General features: G+C 49.1%; 1 protein-coding gene across 6 annotated transcripts in view; it reads left to right on the top strand.

Annotated features, from left to right (window-relative positions):
- Nucleotides 1–26320, top strand: part of LOC119972486 (coiled-coil domain-containing protein 178) — a 479785-nt gene that overhangs the window by 101306 nt on the left and 352159 nt on the right. For all 6 annotated transcript variants that reach the window (XM_038809253.1, XM_038809254.1, XM_038809255.1 and 3 more), the window contains 4 exons: nt 3256–3351; nt 7647–7783; nt 7859–8042; nt 21790–21852. In XM_038809253.1, coding sequence (XP_038665181.1) covers nt 3256–3351; nt 7647–7783; nt 7859–8042; nt 21790–21852 — 480 coding nt within the window. The remainder of the gene's footprint in view (nt 1–3255; nt 3352–7646; nt 7784–7858; nt 8043–21789; nt 21853–26320) is intronic.

Raw genomic sequence — 26320 nt, 5'->3', positions numbered from 1 at the left:
ATGTCCAAAGATCGGGGCAGCACGGTAGCATGGTGGTTAGCATAAATGCTTCACAGCTCCAGGGTCCCAGGTTCAATTCCCGGCTGGGGCACTGTCTGTGCGGAGTCTGCACGTCCTCCCCGTGTGTGCGTGGGTTTCCTCCGGGTGCTCCGGTTTCCTCCCACAGTCCAAAGATGTGCGGGTTAGGTGGATTGGCCATGCTAAAATTGCCCGTAGTGTCCTAAAAAGTAAGGTTAAAGGAGGGGGGTTGTTGGGTTACGGGTATAGGGTGGATACGTGGGTTTGAGTAGGGTGATCATTGCTCGGCACAACATCGAGGGCCGAAGGGCCTGTTCTGTGCTGTACTGTTCTATGTTCTATGTTCTATATACAGCAAGTTATTTTAATGTGGAATGCAATGACTAATAGGGAGGTGGAAGCAGAGTGAATAAGACTTTCAAAATGGACTTGATTAAATATTGAAGGTGAAAATTTGCAGGACAATGGGGACATTAAGACCATAAGACCATAAGACATAGGAGTGGAAGTAAGGCCATTCGGCCCATCGAGTCCACTCCGCCATTCAATCATGGCTGATGGGCATTTCAACTCCACCTACCAGCATTCTCCCCGTAGCCCTTAATTCCTCGCGACATCAAGAATTTATCTAGCTCTACCTTGAATCCATTTAGCGTCCCAGCCTCCACTGCACTCCGCGGCAATGAATTCCACAGGCCCACCACTCTCTGGCTGAAGAAATGTCTCCGCATTTCTGTTCTGAATTTACCCCCTCTAATTCTAAGGCTGTGCCCACGGGTCCTCGTCTCCTCGCCTAACGGAAACAGTTTCTTTGCGTCCACCCTTTCTAAGCCATGTATTATCTTGTAAGTTTCTATTAGATCTCCCCTTAACCTTCTAAACTCCAATGAATACAATCCCAGGATCCTCAGCCGTTCATCATATGTTAGACCCGCCATTCCAGGGATCATCCGTGTGAATCTCCGCTGGACACGCTCCAGTGCCAGTATGTCCTTCCTGAGATGTGGGGCCCAAAACTGGACACAGTACTCCAAATGGGGCCTAACCAGAGCCTTATAAAGGCTCAGTAGCACATCGCTGCTTTTATATTCCAACCCTCTTGAGATAAATGACAACATTGCATTCGCTTTCTTAATCATAGATTCAACCTGCATGTTTACCTTTAGGGAATCCTTGACTAGCACTCCCAGATCCCTTTGTACTTTGGCATTATGAATTTTCTCACCTTTTAGAAAGTAGTCTATGCTTGGATTCTTTTTTCCAAAGTGCAAGACCTCACATTTTCTCACGTTGAATTGCATCAGCCATTTCCTGCACCACTCTCCCAAACTGTCTAGATCCTTCTGCAGCCTCCCCACTTCCTCAGCACTACCTGCCTGACCACCTAACTTTGTATCATCAGCAAACTTCGCTAGAATGCCCCCAGTCCCTTCATCCAGATCATTAATATATATGGTGAACAGCTGCGGCCCCAACACTGAACCCTGTGGGACACCGCTGGTCACCGGCTGCCATTCCGAAAAAGAACCTTTTATCCCAACTCTCTGCCTTCTGTCAGACAGCCAATCCTCAACCCATGCCAGTAGCTCACCTCGAACACCATGGGCCCTCACCTTACTCAGCAGCCTCCTGTGTGGCACCTTATCAAAGGCCTTTTGGAAATCCAGATAGACCACATCCACTGGGTTTCCCTGGTCTAACCTACTTGTCACCTCCTCAAAGAATTCTAACAGGTTCGTCAGGCACGACCTCCCCTTACTAAATCCATGTTGACTTGTTCTAATCCGACCCTGCTCTTCCAAGAATTTAGAAATCTCATCCTTAACGATCGATTCTAGAATTTTACCAACAACCGAGGTTAGGCTAATTGGCCTATAATTTTCCATCTTTTGTCTTGATCCTTTCTTGAACAAGGGGGTTACAACAGCGATCTTCCAATCGTTCAGGACTTTCCCTGACTCCAGTGATTTTTGAAAGATCTCAACCAACGCTTCCGCTATTTCTTCAGCCACCTCCCTTAGAACTCTAGGATGTAGCCAGGAGATTTGTCAATTTTAAGACCTTTTAGCTTTTTTAGCACCATCTCTTTTGTAATGGCAACCATACTCAACTCAGCCCCCTGACCCTCTATAATTTTTGGGATATTACTCATGTCTTCCACTGTGAAGACAGACGCAAAGTACTTATTAAGTTCTCCAGCCATTTCCTCGTCTCCCATCACTAGCCTTCCGGAATCAGTTTGAATTGGCCCAATGTCTACTTTGGCCTGTCGTTTGTTTCTTATGTATTGAAAGAAACTTTTACTATCATTTCTTATATTACTGGCTAGCCTGCCTTCATATTTGATCCTCTCCTTCCTTATTTGTCTCTTTGTTAACCTCTGTTTGTTTTTGTAGCCTTCCCAATCTTCTGATTTCCCAGTGCTTTTGGCCACTTTATAGGATCTCTCTTTTTCTTTGATACATTTCCTGACCTCCTTTGTCAGCCATGGCTGTCTAATCCCTCCCCGGATAATCTTTCTTTTCTTGGGGATGAACCTCTGTACAGTGTCCTCAATTATGCATACAAACTCCTGCCATTTTTGCTCTGCTGTCTTCCCCACTAGGGTCTGCTTCCAGTCGATTTTCGCCAGTTCCTCTCTCATGCCCTCGTAATTACCTTTATTTAACTGTAACACCATTACATCCGATTTTGCCTTCTCTCTTTCAAACTGCAGACTGAACTCAACCATATTATGATCACTGCTTCCTAAGTGTTCCCTTACTTTAAGATCTTTTATAAAGTCTGGTTCATTACATAGCACTCGGTCCAGAATAGCCTGCTCCCTTGTGGGCTCCATGACAAGCTGTTCCAAAAAGCCATCTTGTAAGCATTCCATGAATTCCTTTTCTTTGGATCCACTGGCTACGTTATTTGCCCAATCCACCTGCATATTGAAGTCCCCCATGATCACCGTGACCTTGCCTTTCTGACATGCCTTTTCTATTTCCCGGTACATGTTGCGCCCCTGGTCCTGACCACTGTTAGGAGTTGTTGAGCAGTGGGATGAATTGGATAGTGCCAACATAGCTCGACAAGCTGTGTGACCTCTTTTTGTTCCATTATTCTATGGTTCTATTTACCAATAATTTATGAGTTGCCTAAGAAAATAATCAAAAGCAAACAGTTTAAATATTTTTACCCTGAAAGAGTTCTGAACGCTTGATTAATATTGGTAATCTTTGATTTTTTTTGCAGGTGAAGCAATTGAAAATTAAGTATGCAGAAAAACAAGCTGTGATAAGTGTCTTGACACTATCTTGCAACGAACTTCGGAAAACTATTAATGATAGAGTAAGACTACTGTTTCCCATTCTAATGATTGAATAAGAAATATAACATCAGGCTGTCTTTTTCATTTCGATGTTTCATTTGCAGCATTTTCTGTTTTCTATCAAATTACCTTAATTTTTAGTTTTCTTTTCAAAGAAAATTCAAGAATCCCACAACGCGTGCGGCACCACCATTCCAACCCCTGGATCGTGTGCATCTGTTCCAGGGGCAACCCTTGACCCTATCCACCTGCACCTCCGACCACCCATAACCCTCACTGACCGCCGAGGCCTCTGGTCCGTGAAGCTGAAGGCTATTGGTAATAAGGGAAAATCACAATTGCAGCAATCCTCTAAACCCAAGTCATGTGTGGCTCCCTGCTCAGGAGTGCAGGTGTACACGGATTTCCAAAGACACAGCAGATTTGAGAAGTTTTTGCTCGCGGAAGAAACAAAATAGGAACAACATGGATACCAAATTGGCTAAGTAATAGGAGACAGAGTATGGTTGATGGATTTTTTTCAGGCTGGAAGAAGGTTTGTGGTGAAGATCCCCACAGGTTGGTATTGGGACCCTTGCTTCCTTGATATATATTATTGGCCAGATTCTCCAGACCCGTTGCACTCTCGCTCGAGCGAAACGAGGTCAGTGAACAGCGGGAGAGGCCGAAAACGAGAATTGCGCCAGGCGCCAAACAGATTGCGATGCAACCGACCTGCTCGCCTAGGCAAAATCAGGATCTTGCCCCAGCAGGCGAGGAACCAATTATTACCACCGAAGCACTATTTCCATACGATTAATGGGAGACACTCTATATCCAATGGCCTCCCATGATTCAGTGGCCTCCCCAGCAAGTGGTCACGCTGGCGCCGATCAGTACTCCTTTTGAAAATCGTGAACCTGGCGGAAGGGCTTCTGTGGGAAGCCAAGGAGGTGAGTAACCATCTTTGCTCACAGGCAAAGAGCCCAGGATGCTGGGCGTACCGCCCCAGTGCTCGGTGGGGGAGGGGGGGACACTTGGCTGGGTGTGGAGGACCCTCCACAGGGTGGGCTGCCATGGGAGGGTAATGGGGAAGGCGCTGGGATGGGGCAACCAGGGGGGGGCAACCATGCCAGCCCCTGGATTGTGTATCCATTCCAGGGGCAACCCTTGACTCTGCCTGCCTTCCCCTCGGACCACCCATAAACCTCGTCAACTGCCCAGGCCTCTGGCCATGAAGCTGAAGGCCATTGGTAATAGGGAATTGGCAATACTGGTTAAGTGAACACCACAAAACCCAAGTGGATTTGCATGGGTTAGCGGGCCATGTAGCATATGGGAGTCATTACCTAGCATCCTAATCAGACCGTGATGCCCGACACTGCGGGAGGCAACACCACTCACGCAGAAGCCAACTTCAGAACACCCAGGGGATAGAACACAGGTCCAGGGACATATCCACAGCCAGAGGATGGGTGAGTGCCACAGGGAGGACCAGTGCCTGAGCCAGGGAGCCTTCTGCAGCCGGATGTGCATTGGCAGGACGTTCCGGGTGTCGGGATCAATGTGGCATCCCTGGGCCTGATCACTGACACAGGCAAAATGCCACCCAGGCACCTTGGCACTTCAGGCTGGCAGTATCCATGCCAACCTAGAAGTGCAACCTGGGCACTCTGGCATTGCCCATGTGGCACTGCTGGGGGCCAGGCTGGCAGTGCCATGGTACCTGGGTGGCATCAGTGGATGTTAGGGTATCACCTGGCCAGAAACCGACCACCTAGGGGCCCTCGATTGCCTGGGACAGGCCCCCATTAGTAGAGACCAGTGCTTAAAGGTGCTCACTTGAGGCACAAGTGTTAGATCCTGTTGGTTGGGTAAATCCAGTGCAAACATATTCAAGTGAGCCTGCTTGCAAACTTGAATATGCAAATCTTTAACCCGCCCATTGTGTGTGGGATCCAGATTGTGATGCCTCACGAGATCTCATTAGATCTCTAAGATGTAATGAGGCCTCACTCAAGATTTAACAGCCTCGTCGAGTCCCAAGCCGGGCACAACGACATCGGTAGATCGAGGCTTGAATCTCATTTCATCTCCTCCGATGCAGGAGATGAGGAAATGCCCCTTTATTTTTGAAAACATGGCTTTTCATTTTTAACTAACTGGCAATTTCGCAATTTGAAACGATGGAGAGCAAACTTTAAAAATGGCATGCCAAGAAGCGAAAAACAACCAAATCAAAGACTCATCAAAACTTGTCACAGTATGAGGAGGAAGAGAATTAAAATGCAATGGGATGAAATGGAACACCTGCCCATTGTAAAATCCAATAGATTTTCATTTCATTGAAATAAATGTGTTCAGAGCAGACAAAACTGGTGAGGAATGGGGGGGAAGCAATGTTGGACATTAAAACAATGGCGACCAGAGTCAGACCCACTCAAAACCACTTGTAAATGCGCAAAGGGTGAATTATTCAGGGGAAGACTGCCAGCCACTACAGAGAGATTGTGACACAGAGAATGTCAAGAAGGTTTTCAGTGGAGGAACAAGGCTGAAAATCTGCACCGTCTGCCTGCTCTCTTCTGCAACAAGTGTATTAAGACGTTCTAAAAATCCATCAGTGAAGCAAGATTTCATCATAATTGCAGCATCTTCTGCATCCACAAAACCAGCTAATCCAAATCGGCCACAACATTTAGAAATGTACACCTCAAGGACAATATAAGGACACTTAATTGTATTCTTCTACCTTTTTTATTAAACTCTTAACTTCCCTTATTTCTGATCTCTGTGTTTGTGTCATTGCATTTTTAAAATTTTATTCCCTGAGATTTAGTGCGAATAAATGTGTTCTTTCTTTAACTCAAGTAAAGTGATTGGCTCCTTATTGCTCACTGCATAAACAGTTATATATATTTTGATTTAGAAAAGACATATCCTTGTGAAAAAGAAACCTTAACTTTTGTTGTCACCAACCGAGGTAGTTGAACAAAGGGAAGCTAGTTCACTCCTCACTTTGATGTAAACACATCAGTTACATCTCTTCTGTTTGGATGCTTAAAGGATTTGATAGTGTGGATAGAGAGACACTGTTTTATCTGATGGATGAGACCAGATCAGGGGGCATGTTCGTAATGGCTAAGCCAATCAAGAACAATGCCAAGAAGCAATTTTTTTGCACAAAGTGTAGTGGAAATCTGCAACCTGAAATTTGTTGAGACTATAATATAAAAACTGAGGTTGATAGATTGTTGTTAGTCAGGAGTGCTGAGGGTTATGGAACCACAACTAGTGTCTGGAGTTAAGATACAGATCAACCATGAACGGTGAAATAGGTTGAATGGCCTAAGTCTTTATCCCTTCCAATGTTTCTATAATATCTGTATCTCCGCCACTCTTTCCTTTTAAGAAAATTCTTTATATCTACCTTGATCTGTCTTATTATCAACTTTTGTGACTTGGTTCAAAAATGTATTTGATAATGCTCTTGTGAGGTGCCTTGGGACATTTTATTACATTAAATGCAAGTTATTGTAACCTGGTAAAATGAATGACCTCATTTTAAAATCTCATTAAACCATAAAATGGTTCTTATTCCATTGAATGCCTTCAGAGTTGACAAAATTGGCGTGGAATGGGGGGGAAAAGCAAAAATTTACTTCTACAACATTTTCTTTCAATGTTTAGTTTTTCTTTATCAGTTTACACTTCTAACCCCTGCTAGTTTTTCCAGTAGTGCATCTAGTTTCTCCAGCACTATTCCCTAACTGGGAAAGAAACAGTTAAGCTAATTTCCTATTTCTACTTACATCATTCTTGGTGTTTCTTTTTTCATGTTTTATTCCATTATTTTTGTCTCCTTAAAATAAATTGTTGTTAGTCACTGATTATTCTCTGATTAAGATGATAACCTGATTCCAGTTCTCCACAAATTAACTAAGCTGATTTCCAAAAGGTGCACCAGAGCTGACTGTGATGACTCTCTCACTAATAACTTTCTCCCCACACCAGTAGATTATCAAATGCTTAGTTTCCTTCTGATCACAAGTCAAAATTGGTAATTAGCGGTATTACAACCCATCCCTCACCCCTTCTGGCACAGTCCATTAGTGTGAAGCTGGCCAGCATTTTCCTCAAAAGAAAATTGATAATTGATTAACTTATTTTAAGTATTAAAATTTGAAATGTGCTAAATAAGGAATTGGAACTTACTTTTATAAAAATGTTCATTCTCTTTTATATGGATATTGAGTAACTCCTTAATGGATTTCTTGCTGGTCTTATGCTTTGCTGTGACTTCTGATTGAGGTGAATCTCTTTTATGTTTATGTAGACACAAACTGGAAACTATGAATTATCAGAACAAGGACAAGAATTGAACAAAAAACTACGCACCCTTACACACTTGGGGAACACAAACAACGAAATTGAATTGCAGATTGAAGTCTTCAACAATGACATTAAAAGAAGGTTTGTGAAATAATCTGATTTTTATTCAATCATCAGTATATAAATGTTTTTTAATTGAAAGTATATCTGTTAAAGTCGGAAGGAAAGAAATAAAGTCAAGAAGGATATCCGGCAATTGCAAGAAGCCTTCAAACTTAATAATGGCAAGCTCAACGCCATAAGGAAACAGCGCACCCTAGTGGAGAGGAGTCAAAATGCAGTGAGAGCAAAGCTGTTGATGTTGACAAAGACAGTGGCCGATCAGGAAGATCAATTGAAGGTTAGTGACTGATACAATATGCTAACCTCAGAACATTTTGGTTTCAGTAGATTAATGCTAAAATCATTTATATTCCAAAAGTTTGGCTGAATGATTGTGGTGCATCAAAAATTTGACTATGATTAAGATAAAACCCGGCTGAGCAATATTTCTAATTTTAGATTACAACTTTGCAACTGGGTTGAACCTATTTGTGACATTCTGCCTTTGTCAATGGCAAAAATTAAAGAAAAGAGCTCATTGCATGGAGTGTAGAATTCAATTAATTTAAGTTTTAAAAGTTGCATAACACATAGATGCTTACTTACCAGCAAGTAGATAGAAGTCTTGCTCCAATTTTATCTTTTTATTTTCATTGGTGATAATAAAGTATTTTTGTTCCTATTTTGACTGAATTCATCTCTATATTTCCAAAGTGGTAATCTGCTCTCAGATATTTTGATAATCCCCTTGTGTGCAAAATGATTTGCCACCGAACATGGATTAGCCCAGTGGTGGACAACATGCAGCCCATCATGGTTCTGACTGCGGCCTGTGAGACAATTTGTTCGAGAAGTAGTGGAATTTGCAAGAGTGAGAGCAGAGCTGGGAGATAAAAGAACGTAAGAAAGAGTGAGACTGAGAGCGGAGCTGGGAGTTAAAAGAACACAGGAAAGAGCGAAGCCGGGAAGATAAAACAAAAACAAGTAAAAGTGAGAATCCAAAGAGAGCCAGGAGCAATAGCGATGCAAGAAACAGCAAGAGTGGAACCAAAATATAAAAGAACAAAGGAAAGAGCGAGAACGGAGCCAGCAAATAAAAGAGCAAGAGAGAATGAGACAGAGGGCGCGACTGGGCGACATGGGAGCACAGTGGTTAGCAGTTGTTTCACAGCACCCAGGGTCCCAGGTTCGATTCTTGGCTTGGGTCACTGTTTGCGTGGTTATCCGGGTGCTCCAGTCTCCTCCCACAAGTCCCAAAAGACTTGCTGTGAGGTAATTTGCAAATTCTGAATTCTCCCTCAGTGTACCCGAACAGGCGCCGGAGTGTGGTGACTAGGGGATTTTCACAGTAACTTCATTGCAGTGTTAATGTAAACCTACTTGTGACACTAATAAAGATTATTATTATTCTCCAGAAAGATTTCTAAGTGTGCTAGTGAGCGGCAACTGCCGCGAGCTTCCAGGCGCTTGACCCGGCGAGGTCAGCAACAAGGTTAATTGGTCCGCTTAAGGAGGCCCCATGGGCTTCATGCCATAAATGAACGCTCCCAGCTGATTCACTGGGACCGCGCTCGCCAGCCTCCCGTTAACAAGGTCAAGAAGCACTTAAACAGCACTTGTGCAGCCAACCCCAACCAGCAGGAGGCATGTCCTCTTCTCCTGAGGGTCCGAGGTGGGTGAGCTACAGGGCAGTCAGTGCCGCCTGAGACGAAGTGGCAGCAGCAGTCAGCTCGGGAAGCATGACCAGGTGGACTGGCCACCAGTGCCGCAAGTAGGTCCATGCCCTACACTGGGCCGCATGGGTGAGTTGACACCACGCAGCATCCCCTTCACTGTTTCTCTGCAGGAGATGCTTTCCCACAATCGCTGGAAGAGGGCCCAGACTGTTGGAGGGGTGCCATACATAAGGATCCTCACGACCTTCGTGGAACGGGCCCTGTAGAATACGGGGATGGCTGAGGACAGAGCGGAACAGAGCGGTCACCAACGCAGATGTTGACGCACACTGCAGAGCTGAGGTACCACCTGGCCCCACCCTGAGGACCTGTGACACGTGAGTTGTCAATGCCATACGGACTGATCCATCCCTCCCACTGACCACATGTTCATTCTCCCGCAGGTCCTCCAGCCGTCTGCGCCGGCCCATCCCTGCCTCCCATGAGACCACTTCGGAGAAGAGCTCCGAGGATTCCACAATAGATGCATCACAGCTGTCATCCCCATCCTCCACCAGCACAGAGACGCAAATCTTGGTGGGCAATGTTAATGGTGAGGCTTCTGCGTCATATTCTGGTGAGGACTACAAAGTTGTTGATGCACATCAAGTGGAGGCAGTAATGCCCAAGCAAGACAGCAATCGGAGGGATGCTGGATCCCAGGTCCCAGCTGGGTCCCAGTCAGATGCTGAGCCCATGGACCAGGCTACCCGAACTGATGGAGACCTCAGGGGGTGGCTGGGACATTCTGAGGGAAATGTCAGCAATACTCCAGCAGATCCATAGCCAATTGGAGGAATCACAGAGGCTAGGAGCACAGGAGATATCGCCGGCAATGCATTGCAGCAAGGCCAAAACTGCTAGGCTGGCGACCACAGTGGAGAGCCTGGTGCACGACGTCAGCAGCATTAGTGGAGGTGTCCAAAACGTGGCGCAGTTGGTAACGGCCATGGCCAAGGGTCTAGGCAGAATGCCCGACTCGCAGGGACCATGACCCAGTACCAGGCTTGATGAGGCACTGTGGGACATGGCTCGCTCTCAAATGGGGATGGCCAGGGCGCTGCGGAGTTTGTCCCAGTTGCAGGTAGGCGTTGCCGAGTTACTGCAGAGCATGGCCCAATCACTGAGGAGCATCACTGAGGGCATGACACCATGATGCAGACATTGGGGATCCGGCATGATTGACAGAGCCAGATTACACAGGGGCAGCTGGGGCTCAAACGAGCTGCCACATCGTTTCGAGGTGAACCCTGGGTTCCTAAGGGCACCAACCGGGTGGAGGGAGCGCCGTGTGTTAACCCGGTGTGGGGAAGTGGCCACCAGCTCCCCCGAGTTCTACCCCTCTGACAACGCCGCATCTTGCAGTCAGGACAGAGTGGCACGGCTGTGCATGTGCAGCCGACATGTGCGCGAGAGCTCTCTGGCCCCAGTGGATACCCACCAGAGGCATTGAGGCTTTGAGGGCCACAGGATGTGATAAGCAGCTGGCTGCCTTCACCTCTGATGTGCATCCTGGGGATTCACCTAGATGTAGCAGTATTGCAAGGAAAGCTAAGCACACCGAGGATCACTGAGGACAGCGAGGAAAGGGATGGTGTAGGTAGGGGTTAAGGGAGGGTGGGGAAAGTGGAACGGCACCATCTGGGAGAGTGGGGCATGGTTGGACATTTGTGAAACATTAAAAACCCTTCACCACAGCAGGTATGACGTCTCTGTCACTTTCTTCCACAATGCTGGCGGATCTCCGAACTCTTGGCCTATCTCGCCGATGCCGGACCAGACCACGTCCTATATGAAGCGGGCGTGTACGAGGGCCTCCAGACCCTTCGGGCTTTCCGGACACTTGCCACTGCTCCCTGTCCTGCAGCCTTCGGCTGGTCTTCCGGCCCCCGCCGCAATCGTCCTCCAGCCCCTGCTGGTCCGACGCCTCCTCTTTTCCACGTCCCCCTCCTCCTTGTGGCTACCTCCAAGGAGGACATGTCATTTCCCACCTCCAACATGTCGCCCTGCTGCTGTGCCAGGTTGTGGAGGACAAAACAGGCCACCACAAAATGGGCGACCAGGAGGTGTATTGCAGGGCACCACCAGAGTGTCGAGGCATTGGAACCGCATTTTGAGCAGTCCGATGCACACATGGGTCTCGTTATATTGGTCATTAACCACGTCCTCAGCGGATACCCCTTGTTCCCCAAGAGCCAACCGGCTACCCTGGGGTGGTCCACGAAGAGGTTGGGGATGCCTGACTGCCCCAGGATGTATCTGTTGTGCACACTCCCTGGGAAGCGTGTTTTCATATGCATAATCTGCATGTGGTGGTCATGCACGATCTGGATATTCAGGGAGTGGAATCCCTTCCTCTTAATGTGGGGTACTCCCAGCTGGCCTGGTACGCGCAAAGCAAACCCTGAACCTGGGACATCCCGGCGATGGCAGGGAATCCTGCTGTCCGGGCATCTTGTTGGGCTTGGTCCATGTCAAAGTCAATATAGTTTTCTTCCCGGGAAAACAGGGCCTTCGTGACAGCCTGTGAGATGCCCGTTCGAGCCCTGGAAGGATCGCGAGGCGTAAAAGTAATAATTTTTATTAGTGTCACAAGTAGGCTAACATTAGCACTGCAATGAAGTTACTGTGAAAATCTCCTAGTCGCCACACCCCGGCGCCTGTTCAGGTACACTGAGGGAGAATTCAGAATATCCAATTCACCTTTCTGTGCTTGTGGGAGGAAACTGGAGCACATGGAGGAAACCTACGCAGATATGGGGAGAACGTGCAGACTCCGCACAGACAGTGACCCAAACCTGAGTCCCTGGTGCTGTGAAGCAGCAGTGTTAACCACTGTGCTACAGTTCAGGGCTGTTCTCCAGGTGCACCACTTTTGCTTTCAGCCCTCTATTACTCCACCACCCTTCGCAGCTCCTCACCCATCAAGGTGAACTGGGTGACTTTTATTTTAGCATTAAGATCAAGAGGATGCTGTGATAGTAGCTAATTGAGCATATAGTAGCACAGCCCCTTTAAGGGGGTGTGCTCCACAAACCACCTCAGGGCCAATCGTGCAGGAGTGGGTGAATCCCAGCCATCAGGGAGTTTGTGCAAGGCCTTGGGAACAGGATTCCAAGCAGTGTGGACTCTGGAGCTGAAGTGTCACATAGTGTTCTGTGTCTGTTATTTAACTGCCCTTGCCTTTCATCAATAAATGCCTTTGTTGACTACTTATTGAAGAGTCTGTCTCATAGAACATTACATAGAACATTATAGCACAGAACAGGCCCTTCGGCCCTCGATGTTGTGCCGAGCCATGATCACCCTACTCAAACCCACGTATCCACCCTATACCCGTAACCCAACAACTCCCCCCCTTAACCTTACTATTAGGACACTACGGGCAATTTATCATGGCCAATCCACCTAACCCGCACATCTTTGGACTGTGGGAGGAAACCGGAGCACCCGGAGGAAACCCACGCACACACGGGGAGGACGTGCAGACTCCACACAGACAGTGACCCAGCCGGGAATCGAACCTGGGACCCTGGAGCTGTGAAGCATTTATGCTAACCACCATGCTACCATGCTGCCCTGTCTCCTCTGTTATAGCTAGGCTTCGCCATCTTGCTGAGCACTGAGTGTTCGGGACTACACTTAGTGACATATTGTGCAACCAGCTGGTTTTTAGATCCATTAATATCCAGAAGATGCTCCTGCCTGAAACCACTACAACATTGGAAAAAGTGATCGGGATAGTTAGTGATGGAATAAGCCGGAAAAGGTGCCACTGAGCTCCAAAACGTGGCTGAAGGGGAGGTTAACCAAGTAGGGGCATCAGGACCAACAAGTACAGCAGAGAACCAGAGACAGTCCTCAGGACTGGACCGGAGTCAAAGGACCAGGAAAAAGATGGGGCATCAAGTCAAGTCAGCGGGGGATTTCTATCATTTCAGGGGAGACCATCCACAGGAGACCTGTTGGGTCACAGGCAGAACTAGAGGATCGTGGGTTTGCCGGAGGGGCTGGAGGGCCGGAGGCCTACAGAGTACTTTGCGGAGATGTTTGCCAAGCTGATGGGGAGAGGGAGATACCTGCCCCCTGTGAATTGGATAGGGCCCACCGGTCACTCCGGCCGAAACCAAAGATGAATGAGCCGCCCATAGCTGTGATTGTCTGTTTCCACAGTTATCAGATGAAGGAGAAGGTGCTGAGATGGGCGAAGGCGAAATTAGTGGTGATGTGGGAATGGAGTGATAAACGTGTATACCAGGATCTCAAGACGGAGCTGACAAGGAGACAGGCGGCCTTTGGGAGTGAGAAGGCGGTGTTGTACAACTCAACGTGCGGTTTGATGTGGTCTAACCGGCAGAGACTATTATTTCAAGGCTGAGGCGTGAAGACAGAAGGCTTGGGACTGGACTGAGTTTGGGTCTTGACGGTTTTTGTTCTGCTTTTCTATTATGTTGGGCTGGAATTTCCGCCGGTGGGATGTTACATTTTGTCGGCAGTCCGGGGGTTTCCCGACGGAACATCCCGATGGTGGGGTGAAACAGAAATGTGGCGGGGAGGAGAATCCAGCCTGTTGTTCTTTCTCATTATTGGTGTTTATCTTTATGCTTTTGTGTAAGGGGTGTTTGAGTTGGGATAGTTTGGGGATGTTGGTGGGAATCTGTAGGGTTTTTTGGGATTAGGGGTTTAGGATACTGGATTGTGCTGGGGAGTTTGGAAGGGTTGGGTGTGGAGGGGCATTGATTTTGGTGGGTTTTTTTGGTGTGGGGGAGGCAGCTGTGCAGGGACCATCGTGCTAGCAAACGTAAATTTGCTGGTGAACGGGAGTGAGATTGGGTGAGGGGCTGAAATCGTTGGAACTTGTATGAACAGGTTTCGATGGGCCTGGAAGGTGTGAATGGTGGAGGGGATGGGAGAGGTGGTTTCGAGAGGAAGTGGTGGGGGGGATTTCTGCGAAGCGGGAAGATTAAGGGGATGGCGGCGACTAGGGGGTAGGCTAGGGCCTGCCCGTGTGGCAGGACTTGGATGAGTAATAATAACTGACAGGAGGGGTGAAGGGGGTGAGAGACGCCTAGTCTGGGTGGTGATGTGGAACGTGCAGGGGCTGAAGGGGGAGAGGGGTGGCAGTGAAGTGAGCGAGAGTTTTCTTACAGCTAAAGAGTTTGGAAGCTGTTGTGCAGGAGACTCATTTGAGGGTGAAGGATCAGGTGAGGTTGCAGGGAGCAAATTCTTACATCCGAGGGGAAAGGGAGTATTTGTTTTTCTCATCGGTACACAACGTGTATTCGAGAATAGATCTTTATATGATGGGAAGGGAGCTGTTGGTGGGGTGAGGCAGGCAGAGCATTGAGCGATTGTTATCTTGGAACATTCTCCCCATTGGGTGGGCATGCTCCTGGAGAAGGGGCCGGCACAGAGGCCAGCCTGAGTGTGGGAGTTTTGGCAGACTCAAACGTTGGCACCAAAATGGGCAGGGTAATTGAAGATTATGTTGGGTTTCAGATTATCTTGGGAGAGGTGCCATTGTTGGTGGTGTGGGAAGCGTTGAAGGCAGTAGTGAGGGTGAGGTTATCTCGTTCAAGGCGCAGGTGTATAGGGAAGTAAGAGAGGAGCGGAAACGGTTGATCAAGGAAGTTTTGGAAGTGGATGGAAGGCATGCGGAGGATACAAACTTGGAGCCTCTGGTGAGGAGCTGCAGGCTAGGTTTGACTTGTTGTCCACAGGAAAGGCGATTCGGTAGCTGAGGCAGGCGAAAGGGGTTGTATCTGAGTATGAGGAAAGGGCCAGTCGCTAGTTGGCGGGCCAACTAGACTGGCAGGTGGCCGTGAATTGTTCGGGTTCAGGATAGGACGGGGGAGATGGTTTGCACCAGAGCAGGTGAGTAAGTTTTTGAGGAGTTGTATAGGTCGGAGCCTCCGGAAGATAAATCAGACACGAGGGAGTTTCTGGGACAGTTGAAGTTTCCCGTAGTGGAGAGGAGGAGAGGGCAGGGCTGGAGGAGCCCTGGGACAAGGACCCAATAGAATGTGGCTCATGTATGCAGATTCCGCAGAATACGAAGATTTTAAGCAAAGGTGTTGGTTAAGTTGGAGGGGTGCCTCCAGAAGATGATTGGGGAGAAGCAGACAGGGTGTGTGAGAGGAAGACCTTTGTTGTTTAATGTGCGGTGCCCGTTGAATGTGGTGCTCTCTCTGGCGGAAGGGAGGAGGTGGAGTTGGTGTTGGATGCAGAGAAGGCATGGAGTGGTGCTATTTGTTTGCGGTATTGGAGGGCTTTGGGATTGGGCCGAAGTTTGTGGCATGGGTGAGGTTGTTGTCAAGGACCCGAGGGTGAATGTGCATATGAATGAGATGAACTCCTTTGCATACGGAAATGAAGCAGTGGTGCCTATGTCCTCCCTTCTGTTTGCGCTGGCAATAGAGCCCTTGGCCATAGCACTGAGGTTCTTGGAAAAATGAGACAGGAGGGATGGGGGGTGGAACATAGGGTGCCCCTGTATGCGGATGATTTGCTGCTGTATATGTCTAATCCAGGTGCTTTGATGGGGGATATAATGGGGTTGCTTAAGATATTCGGGGCTTTTTCAGGGTACAAGCTAAATTTGGGGAAAAGTAAGTGTATTGTCGTGTCTCCTCCGGGGATGTGGGGGGGGGTTTCCATTTCAGGTGGAGCTAACCCGCTTTAGGTATTTGGGAGTGCAGACAGCATGGGACTGGGCTCGACTCCGCAAGCTGAACTTTTGCTGAGTCTCTCCCTATCATTGGCTGACCAGGTATAGGCGGTCAAGATAAACATTTTGCCACGGTTCTTATTCTTGTTCCAGTGTCTGCCGGTCTTTCGACCAAAGGTATTTTTTATGGGGCTGGAGAGGTTGATTTTGTCATTTATATCCTGTGTTTGGAAAAGGTGAAAATTGCCTTGAGGGGGATGAGTGAGGAGTTCCACAAGAGATGGGGTCTGTTTATATTACATTTTGGAGAGCTAATTGTCAGTAGGTGGGTAGGGAGGGGGGGGGGGGTTGCTTCACGGTTACTTCAGTTGTAAAAGTTGTGTTGTGTGATTGTTAAAATTTGAATTAAAATATTTAAACAATAAATAAAATAAAAGCCATCACAACTCAAACATCCCAAACCAAGGGCAGAATGTTTCTTTCCAGGGCCAAGCCTCATAGCGGGGACAGGGGCCGCAAATATTTCCCACCGTGGAGGCCGCCAGGAATTCAGAGCTGGAGAGATTGGCTTGCATCCGCCATCCGGTAAAGATTCATGCATGTTATGGAAAACTCAAGGTGGAAAACTCCTCCATATTGGTCGCTTGGTCCAATCACTTGGTCTGTCCTATCTCACTTATAGGTGCCACCAGGAACAGTGAAAACCTAAAATTGACGAAGCCAGAAGCAGACCTGTACTTCATCATGGTAGCCATGGGTGAGTTATGCAAGAGGGAAACAGAGCACCTCCACCTTTCTCCAAGTGTGCCTTTCCCGTCAAGGAGTCAAGCACGGGGTCTTCAGGCACCCAAAGGGAGGAGGTGCAGCAGCAATTGGACACCTGGGGACATCCACTCTGAATTTTGTGATGGCGTCTGGTTTTTCTGAATCCCTTTGCCTGTGACCCCTCCAACCTCCTCCGCCACCACCGCAGAGTGAACACCTGCCCCAGAGCAGGACCATCAAAGTAAGTAGGAGATCTCCAGTCTTTGAGTTTCCAGAGGACAGCTGGCAAGGTCATTCAAGGTATCAGGGCCAATGGATGAGCACGATGCCTCCATCCCTGCTGCAGATTTCAGAGGAACATTTACAGGAAGTGTTAGGGGATCGCAGCCTTCAATGCCACCTCAAACAATGCACCTTCTGTTCCCTCCCTACTGCTCCACTATCCCCTTTAATTGTCATAGAATTTATAGAATTTACAGTGCAGTAGGAGGCCATTCGGCCCATCGAGTCTGCACCGGCTCTTGGAAAGAACACCCCACTTAAGTCCATGCCTCCACCCTGTCCCCGTAACCTAGTCACCCCACCTCACCTATTTTGGACACTAAAGGCAATTTATCATGGCCAATCCACCTCACCTGCACATTTTGGACTGTGGGAGGAAACCAGAGCACCCGGAGGAAACCCACGCAGACATGGGGGAGAACGTGCAGACTCCCCAAAGCCAGTGACCCAAGCCGTGAATCGAACCTGGGATCTTTGAGCTATGAAGCAACTGTGCTAACCGCTGTGCTACCTTGCTGCCCAGTCACCATCCCCTCCTACCACCAGTACTCTCGAAATGCTCCCCACCCCAGGATCCTCCATTCACTCCTCCCTCTGAACACCTTTCCCATCAGTAGTCCCCTCCCATATCCATTCACACCTCTTCACAAGCCCTCCATGCCCTTTCACACCTGCACAAGTCACCCCTCCCGCAAGCCAACATGACCCTTCCCACCCTCCTTCTCCATACCAGCTTACCCTTGCAAATCCCTTATTAAATCTTTCTCTTTCTCCAACTCTTTACCTCTCCTGCCACCGTCTTAGCCTGGACACCTGCCCCATCTCTTCTCCCTGATGTTCCCCCTCCTCAGTATAGACAACAGATGCCCATTGCTCAGCAGTACGTTCTGCAGCCTACCAATTGCTGCATGAACATCCAAACCCTGGAAGAAGTTGTTGGTTGAAAATCCAAGCCCTGGGAGAAATTGCTGCGCTGAAAAGAACACCTCCTGGAGCTGCGCAGAGAAGATTCACTTGTTTGATGTTTCATCCATCCAGTGCTGAGCCTGATGTTCCAGAGTCCGGTCGCTGGAGGCTTCCATTATCTCTGCATTTTGTTTAAAAAATAATTCATGCCATTTGGTCGTTGATAGCTGAATCAGCATTTATTGCCCATCCCTAATTGCCCTTGGACTGGTTGATCGGCCATTTCAGAGGACATTTAAGAGTCACATTGCTGTGATTCTGGAGTCATATGTAGGTCAGACAAGGTAAGGACGGCAGATTTCTTTCCCTAAAGGTCATAATGTACCAGGTGGGTTTTTACAATAATCGACAATGGGCATCATTCGACTTTTAATTCCAGACTTGCTTTTATTGAATTCAAATTTCATCATTTGTCGTGGTGGGATTCAAACCTGGGTTCGCAGAGAATTACCCTGGGTCTTTAGATTACTAGCCCAACGACAATGCCACTACACCACCACCTTTCAAAGCCTTCTTCAGCTAAATGCTGACATTTACACACCATGCTGGTCCAGATGTATTCTGGACTGGCGTGATTTCCCCTTGATGTCACAGACAATCTTGCATGAGGGGACGATTCCTGATAGGCCTTCATCTGCTTCCCATTAGCGGGATACAAATTGGTTTCACGGTGACCTCTGGTGGGAATTGTGACCTGCCATGACTGTGAGCGGAAGATCCTACTGTCATTTTACTCCGGTGGGAAACCAATTTCGGAGCTCCTGCCACATTGTCCTACCTTCCCGCCATTAAACCCATCGCATGGGAATGGTGGGGAGGGTGTACTCAAAATCGCGCTCTATTTATTAATGAAACCTACAATATTGCATATGCAGGTCCTAAATGATCTCCTTTGAGCATTTACTTATTGTCTGTCTTCTATGTGTCCACCTGGTCTAATGCTGCAACACAGTGATACCCCCAGCAGCTGCAGTTTGTCTCTGGAGAGCTGCTGCTTTCAGTGGATGAGACAGCAGATGGCCTTGGGAGGATTACCTCAAACAGCTCTGGCACTAGAAAGCTTGGCTTGGGACTGCATCATAAGATCATAGAGGCACAAGTCAGTGTTGGCAAGTTGACAAGCAATAGCAAGATTGTTGGCAGAGTGCGGTCACCCTGAGAGATGACAACTAGTTTGTGCTCCACAGAACCACTGCCAACTTCCCCAGAACAGTACCTCAGCAATCCTAGTAATGTGTTGGAGGACAGATTGTTGTACTGCTGAGACCTTGCAAATTCATTTTAACATTTAACAATCGGGTAAGCAAGGTGAGCTTGCATACTTTCACCTGAGTTTCCACTGGAGCACTCCAACCTCTCCAACCAGGGGCTGGTTTAGCACACTGGTCTAAATCGCTGGCTTTTAAAACAGACCAAGGTAGGCCAGCAGCACGGTTCAATTCCCGTGCCAGCCTCCCCGAAAAGGCGCCGGAATGTGGAGACTAGGGGCTTTTCATAGTAACTTCATTTGAAGCCTACTTGTGACAATAAGCGATTTTCATTTCATTTCATTTCTTGGGAAAGCTACCTGTGGTGCAGTGAAAGCTGAGATGTCAGCCATCTGACACTATGGGCGCGATTCTCCACTCCCCACGCCGGGTGGGAGAATCGCGGGAGGGCCGCTCTGGCACCCCCCGCGATTCTCCCACCCCCGCTCGGAGAATCACCGCTCGCCGTTTTTCCCACACCTGGTCACTGCCGGCGTGAACAGTGCGCGACAGGTAAGTGTGGGGCCTGTGGGGGGCGGAGAGGGGATCGAGCAACATGGCCATGCTTGGGAGGGGACTGGCCCACGATCGGTGCCCACCGATCGTCGGGTCGTCGTCTCTAAGAGACGCACTCTTTCCCCTCCGCCGCCCCGCAAGATCTTGCGGGGCAGCGGAGGGGAAGACGGCAACCGCGCATGCGCGGGTTGGAGCCGGCCAACCCGCGCATGCATGGCTGACGTCACTTAGGAGCCGCCGCCACGTCATCCTCGGTGCGCCGAGTTACATGAAACGCCACTCCTAGCCCTTGGGGGGGGGGGGGGGGGCGGAGAATAGGGGGCAAGGAGCGGCCTCCGACGCCATCGTGAAACACTCCGGGTTTCACGACGGCATCGACCGTTGCGGAGAATTCCGCCCCATATATCAAGGTTGGATCTACATGGGTACACATGGAGTTGGCCACCACTTCCACTCAGGAGATGATGGACTCAACGTTCTGCACAAAGCCCTGTGCAATGTTTATGCCAAGCCAAGCTTTTCCATGCTCACTGACACTAACAGCAGGTTTTCAGGAAGAAATGGACTATAAATGCTTGCGTAGTCCATGAATGAATGAACAAAAAGCAGGCCACATCAAAATGAAGCAAGACCTGGACAATATTCAGGCTTTGGCTGACAAGTGGCAAGTAATGTTTGTGCCACACAAGTTCGAGACAATGGCATTACCATTGCTGAATCCCCGACTATCAATATCCTGGGGTCACCATTGACTAGAAACTGAACTGAATTATCCATATAAATACTGTGGCTACAAGAGCAGGTCAGAGGCTCAGAGTCCTATGGCAAGTAACTCACCCCCTGGCTCCCCAAAACCTGTCCACAATTTAAAAGGCACAAGTGAGAAGTGTGATGGAATACTCTCCACTTTCCTGGATTAGGGGGGCTGCACAAAACTCAGGTAATTTGACACTGTCCAGGACAAAGCAGCAGCCTACCTGACTGGCATCCCATCCACAAACATTAACTCCTTCCACCACTGATGCATATTGTAGATGTCGTACCATCTACAATATGCACTTCAGAAACTCGCCAAACTTGCTGAGACAGCACCTTCCAAATTTACAACCACGATTCTCTAAAAGAACAAGGAGAGCAGATAAATGGAACACCACTACCTGGAAGTAGAATCTAATCACTTCCCTTGACATTCAACAGCTTTACCATCACTGAACTTTCCATCATCATCCAGAGGGTCGCCATTGGTGAGAAACTTCCAAACTTGCAACCTTCACCACTGAGAAGACCAAGGGCAGCAGGTCCATTGGACCATCGCGACCTGGAAGTTCTCCTCCCAAGCCACATACTATCCTGGAATTATATCGCTCTTTCTTTGCTGTCAATGGGTCAAAATCATAGAATTCCTTCCTAACCCTCAAGAGTATATATAAACACCACATGGACTGCAGCTGTTGAAGAGGCCTTGTCCACAATATTATCAATTGCAGTGAATAGCATGCTCTAAAGATGAGTGATCTTTGTCATTGTATGTTTCATGTCCTGCCACAGTCAGGTCAACTAACCAATTTTAAGAATCAGCTTCATTTCATCATTCATATCACCTGGAACCCAACACGTCATGAAATTGATTGCAGCAGCAACATTGTTTCGGGATTGTTGAAGCTGTTTTTTATTGTCAAAAGCACTGTCATCAGTTAAAGTTTGTGTCAGAATCGGGCAGTCCCACTTGTGTGATGATCAACTACATTACCAGACAAGTGTATATACTGTATTGGTGTATTGAGTTTCAATAATTTCAAGAAATGTGAGTTGTTACCATTGAAAGTTCATTGCAGTTAGGTAAGACTGTTTACAATCTGTTTTTAAACTTTATTTTTTGTTCAATAGGCTGAGATAGAAAAATTAAAGAAAATGATCAAAGATGCACTGATACAGCGAGCAAAACTTCAGGTAAATGCCCTATGATATTCTCATAAGACTGAAGATGAATGTTTTTAATGCTTGCAGAAATAAATATCTCTTCACCTGCACTGAGATACAATGAGGCCATATGTCAAAAGTGACCAGATAACTCCTAAATGAACCATGCATCTTCAACACCATCCACAGTAGGCTGTTCGATGCAAACTTTGCTTGTCTGGAAGACCCGACAAGAGATCTGTAGGGTCGGGTTTCAGAGGTTGGAGGGAGGCCGGGAGGGTTTCGCTGCGGGCGGGGGGGATGAGATTAAAGTGGGGGGGGGTTATGACTTTGGTGATGGGATGTGCTTCCAATGGGCTTTGGGGACCTCAAAGAAGGATCCTGACACCAACCCACAAAGTAAAAGCTACTGGGCTATTCACCTGGCATAGGCCTCCTGCTGCAATAGGTAAAATAGTCATGATGTGGAGATGTCAGCGTTGGACTGGGGTGGGCACAGTAAGAAGTCTTACAACACCAGGTTAAAGTCCAACATGTTTGTTTCAAACACTAGCTTTGGGAGTACTGCTCCTTCCTCAGGTGAAGGAGGAAGGAGCAGTGCTCCGAAAGCTAGTGTTTGAAACAAACATGTTGGACTTTAACCTGGTGTTGTAAGACTTCTTACAGGTAAAATAGCAGCAGAGATAAAATGAGGCACTTTTTAAAAAGTAATTCATGGCATGTGGGTGTTGCTGGCAAGGCCAGCATTTGTTGCCAATCTATATTTTCCCTTGAATTGAGTGGTTTGCTGGGCCATTTCAGAGGGCAGTCAAGAGTCAACCACATTGCTATGGGTTTGGAATCACAGGCTGACCAGGTAAGGATGGCAGATTTTCTTCCCTAAAGGTATCAGTAAACCTGAAGGGCTTTTACAACAATTGACAATGGTTTCATGGTAATCATCAAACTTTTAATTTCAGATTTTTATTGAATTCAAATTTCAATATCTGCCATGTACAATTTGAACCTGAGTCCCCAGAGCATTACCATTCCTGCCAGCTGGTTTGTCTGGACCGTGCACGGCAGCTCCCCGCTAACAAGGGGGAGGTGTTCATAAACCATTCCCTCCGAACCAGCTCCGAGGTAGCACATGGCACCACATAGACCTGCTCCATGCTTCGGGGATGTCAACCTGGCCAAGCTGCTAGACATCGTGGAGGGATTCTCCCAAGGGGGTCGGAGGACTAGCAACAGAGCTGCCAACAGAGCTGGGAGGCATTGGCAGTGGCTGTCAGTTCGGACCTTGTGACCAGGAAGACCGGCATCCAGTGCAGCAAGAAGACCAACGACCTCCACCGGGCCGCAAGGGTAAGTTAACACCGGCCCCCTGGCATCAGTTGCACCTGCCACTCTCCGACCACCTGCATTGTCACCCCCCTCCCCGACCCTCACACAATTTGCGGAGGTGTCTTTCTGCTGATAGTGCATGCACACTCATCACCTGCCCATGATCTGCATCGGGGGGGAACGCATGGAGGTGAAGGGCCCTGGGCAACTTACTGGTGTCACTGGCGTCGTCGTGCCACACCTCGCACCTCCCCACCACATCAGTGCCCACACACCCTGCCACCCACCAGCACAAGCCCTCCATGCCCAGGGGTGGTGCACATGCCACCTGCCATAGACCACCCCCCAATGTGTCAAGCATGTCGGTGGTCTGCTGGATCCCAGGACTAAGCTGAGTCCAAATCAGATGCTGAGCCTCTGGGCAAGGTTATCCCAGAGCTGATGAAAATGCTGGGACGTGGCCGTGAGATTCAGGAGGCGACACTCGAGCGAGTGCATAGCTAATTGAAGGAGTCCCAAAGGTTCCGGGTGTAGGAGATGATGCCGATAATGCGTTGCACCGAGGCCAGCATAGCTATGGTGGCGATTGCAGTGGAAAGACTGCAGCATGAGGACAGCGTCATGGTGGTATTCAAGGCATGGCTCAGTCTGTGTCAACCATTGCTGCGGGTCTCAACAGCATGTCCCTGTCACTGAGGGGCGTGTGCTGACGCTTTTAGACATTGCCGAGGCACTGCAAAGCATGACCTAGTCACCTGAGGAGCAGTGCTGAGGGCGTCAACACCATAGTGCAGACAATGGGGAGGTGCCAGGACTGGCTAAACCGGTGACACAGTGGCCTCTGGAGCTTAGTCCAGCTGCTTCTCCACCCCATGGAGTCCTCCAGGGCCCAACGGGGACCATCCAGGAGGCGGGAGCGTTGGAGGCCGACCCAGTGTCTTCCACCAGGAAGGTGACGGCAGTCTCCACCTCACTCGATTCTCCCCCTCCTGAAACCGGTACATCTCAACAGTGTGGCACAGCGACGCCAGTGACACCAGTAAGTTGCCCAGGACCCTCCAGCTCCATGCGCTCCCCCCGATGCAGATCATGGGCAGGTGATGAGTGTGCGTGTACTGTCAGCAGAAAGACAGCAGTCAGACTTTGGCATAAATTGAGGAGCATCAGAGCATACCTCACGGTGGGTTATCATCACTCTCCTGACCATATTGACTTGCTGACAGTGCCAACATAGGCCCTGGGAGAGTCGAACAGGGGATTCAGGGAGGGAATTGGGGGGTGTCGGGGTAGGGAGGGTAGTCATTGGGGGGCCCTCTGGGCATTCCAGACACTCGCCACCGCCTATCCTCCTTCCTCCGGCTGCTATTGCGTGTCCTCCCCGGGTTTGTGCTCCAGCCCCTCCTGATCCATCTCCTCCTCAGACCGGGCCGCGTGTCGTTCCGCCTCCTCTTCCTCCTCCAGCATGTCACCCCACGTCTGTACCATGTTGTGGAGGGCACAGCAGACCAATACAAAGCATAAGACTCTCTGGGGGATATACTGCAGAGCACGGACAGAGTGGTCCAGACATAGGAACTGCATTTTTAGGAGTCTGATGCACCTCTCAACATGAAGCTATAACAGAGTAGGCATACAAAGAAACCCGAATACATGTTAAACATTAAGCAGTCAACAGTAGAAGGAAGTTACCAGCACCCCAATCAACCTGCCGATCTCTTCCCTCCAAGCAGCAGACTTGCATTACTGGAAAGTTGCTTGGGGGTAGTTCAACAATATGCCGGAAAGTCACACTGATGCAGAGCATGGAAGAGTGAGAGAGCACCCCTTTACGGACTCCAGGGGTGGGATTCTCCGGGAATTGGCGGGGCGGGCAGAAATGGTGCAGTGGAGTGGCGGAAACCACTCCGGCGTTGGGCCGCCCCAAAGGTGCGGAATCCTCTGCACCTTCAGGGGCTAGGTCGGCACCGGAGTGGTTTGCGCCCCGGCGGCCTGCGTGGAAGGCCTTTGGTGCCGCGCCAGCCAGGGCCGAAAGGACTCCGCCGGCCGGCGCAGGTCCGCGCTTGTGCGGGAGCATCTGCTGATGTCATCCCCGCGCATGCGTAGAGGGGTTCACCTTCGTGCCGGCCATTGCGGAGGCTTACACGGCCGGAACGTAGGAATAGAGTACCCCCACTGGCCCGCAGGTCAGGCCACCGTGGGGCACCCCCCAGGGCCAGATCGTCCGTTCCCACCCCCCCAAGGACCCCGGAGGCCGGCCATGGAGCTGTGTCCCGCCGGTAGGGATCTACCTTGATTTACGCCGGCGGGACCCGGCAAAAACAGGCGGGAACTCGGCCCATCGCGGGCTGGGAATCGCCGGGGGGAGACCGCCGACCGGCGCGGTGCGATTCCCGCCCCCGCCAAATCTCCAGCGCCGGAGAATTCGGCAGCCGGCAGGGCGGGATTCACGCCGCCCCCGCGATTCTCCGACCCGGCGGGGGATCGGAGAATCCCGCCCCAGATCTCAGACAAAAAGGCCTTCAGCAGATAAGCAGACTGCCTCCAGACATCAAACAGTAAACAGTCAACAGTGCAATAATGCAAACTACCTGACATTTCACATATCACAGTAACCATTAACTGACAGGGAAAAGGCACCATGCCATGCACACAGGCACCTGTTCACTACAAAATATTGGTACAACCCCAAAGCTACAACAGTGTAGTTATACAAAGAAATCCAAATACACGATAAACATTAAACAGGCAAAAGTACAAGAAAGTTGCCAGCGTCCGAATCAACCCGCCGCTCTCTTCACCCTCCTACAGCTCCCAGCAGCGGACTCGCATCAGTGGAAAGTTGCCTCGCAATAACGCAACAATACAGCAGAGAGTCACATGGAGAAACAGCGATAAAGTATCTTCTTCTGGGCTCCAGGCCGCAGACAAAAACACGGCCTCCAGACATTAAACAGTCAACAGTACAAGAACTCCCCCTCCCCGCTTGCAGCTCCAGCAGTAGACCCGCTCAGGGATGAGAAAATCAATACACCAAAAAGGTCACACCGACATAGAGCATGGTTGAAGAGTGAGAGAGCATCAACTCCGACACTGGCAGTGGTTCCGGACTCCAGATCATAAAAGCAAAAGTGGCTGCAGCAAACAAGCACACAGCCTCCAAGCATTAAACAGC

The sequence above is a fragment of the Scyliorhinus canicula genome, chromosome 10 (genome assembly GCF_902713615.1).
Source record: "Scyliorhinus canicula chromosome 10, sScyCan1.1, whole genome shotgun sequence".
Taxonomy (NCBI): Eukaryota; Metazoa; Chordata; class Chondrichthyes; order Carcharhiniformes; family Scyliorhinidae; genus Scyliorhinus; species Scyliorhinus canicula.
Note: the sequence above shows the minus strand (reverse complement) of the source record. Positions and strands in the feature narration are given on the sequence as shown.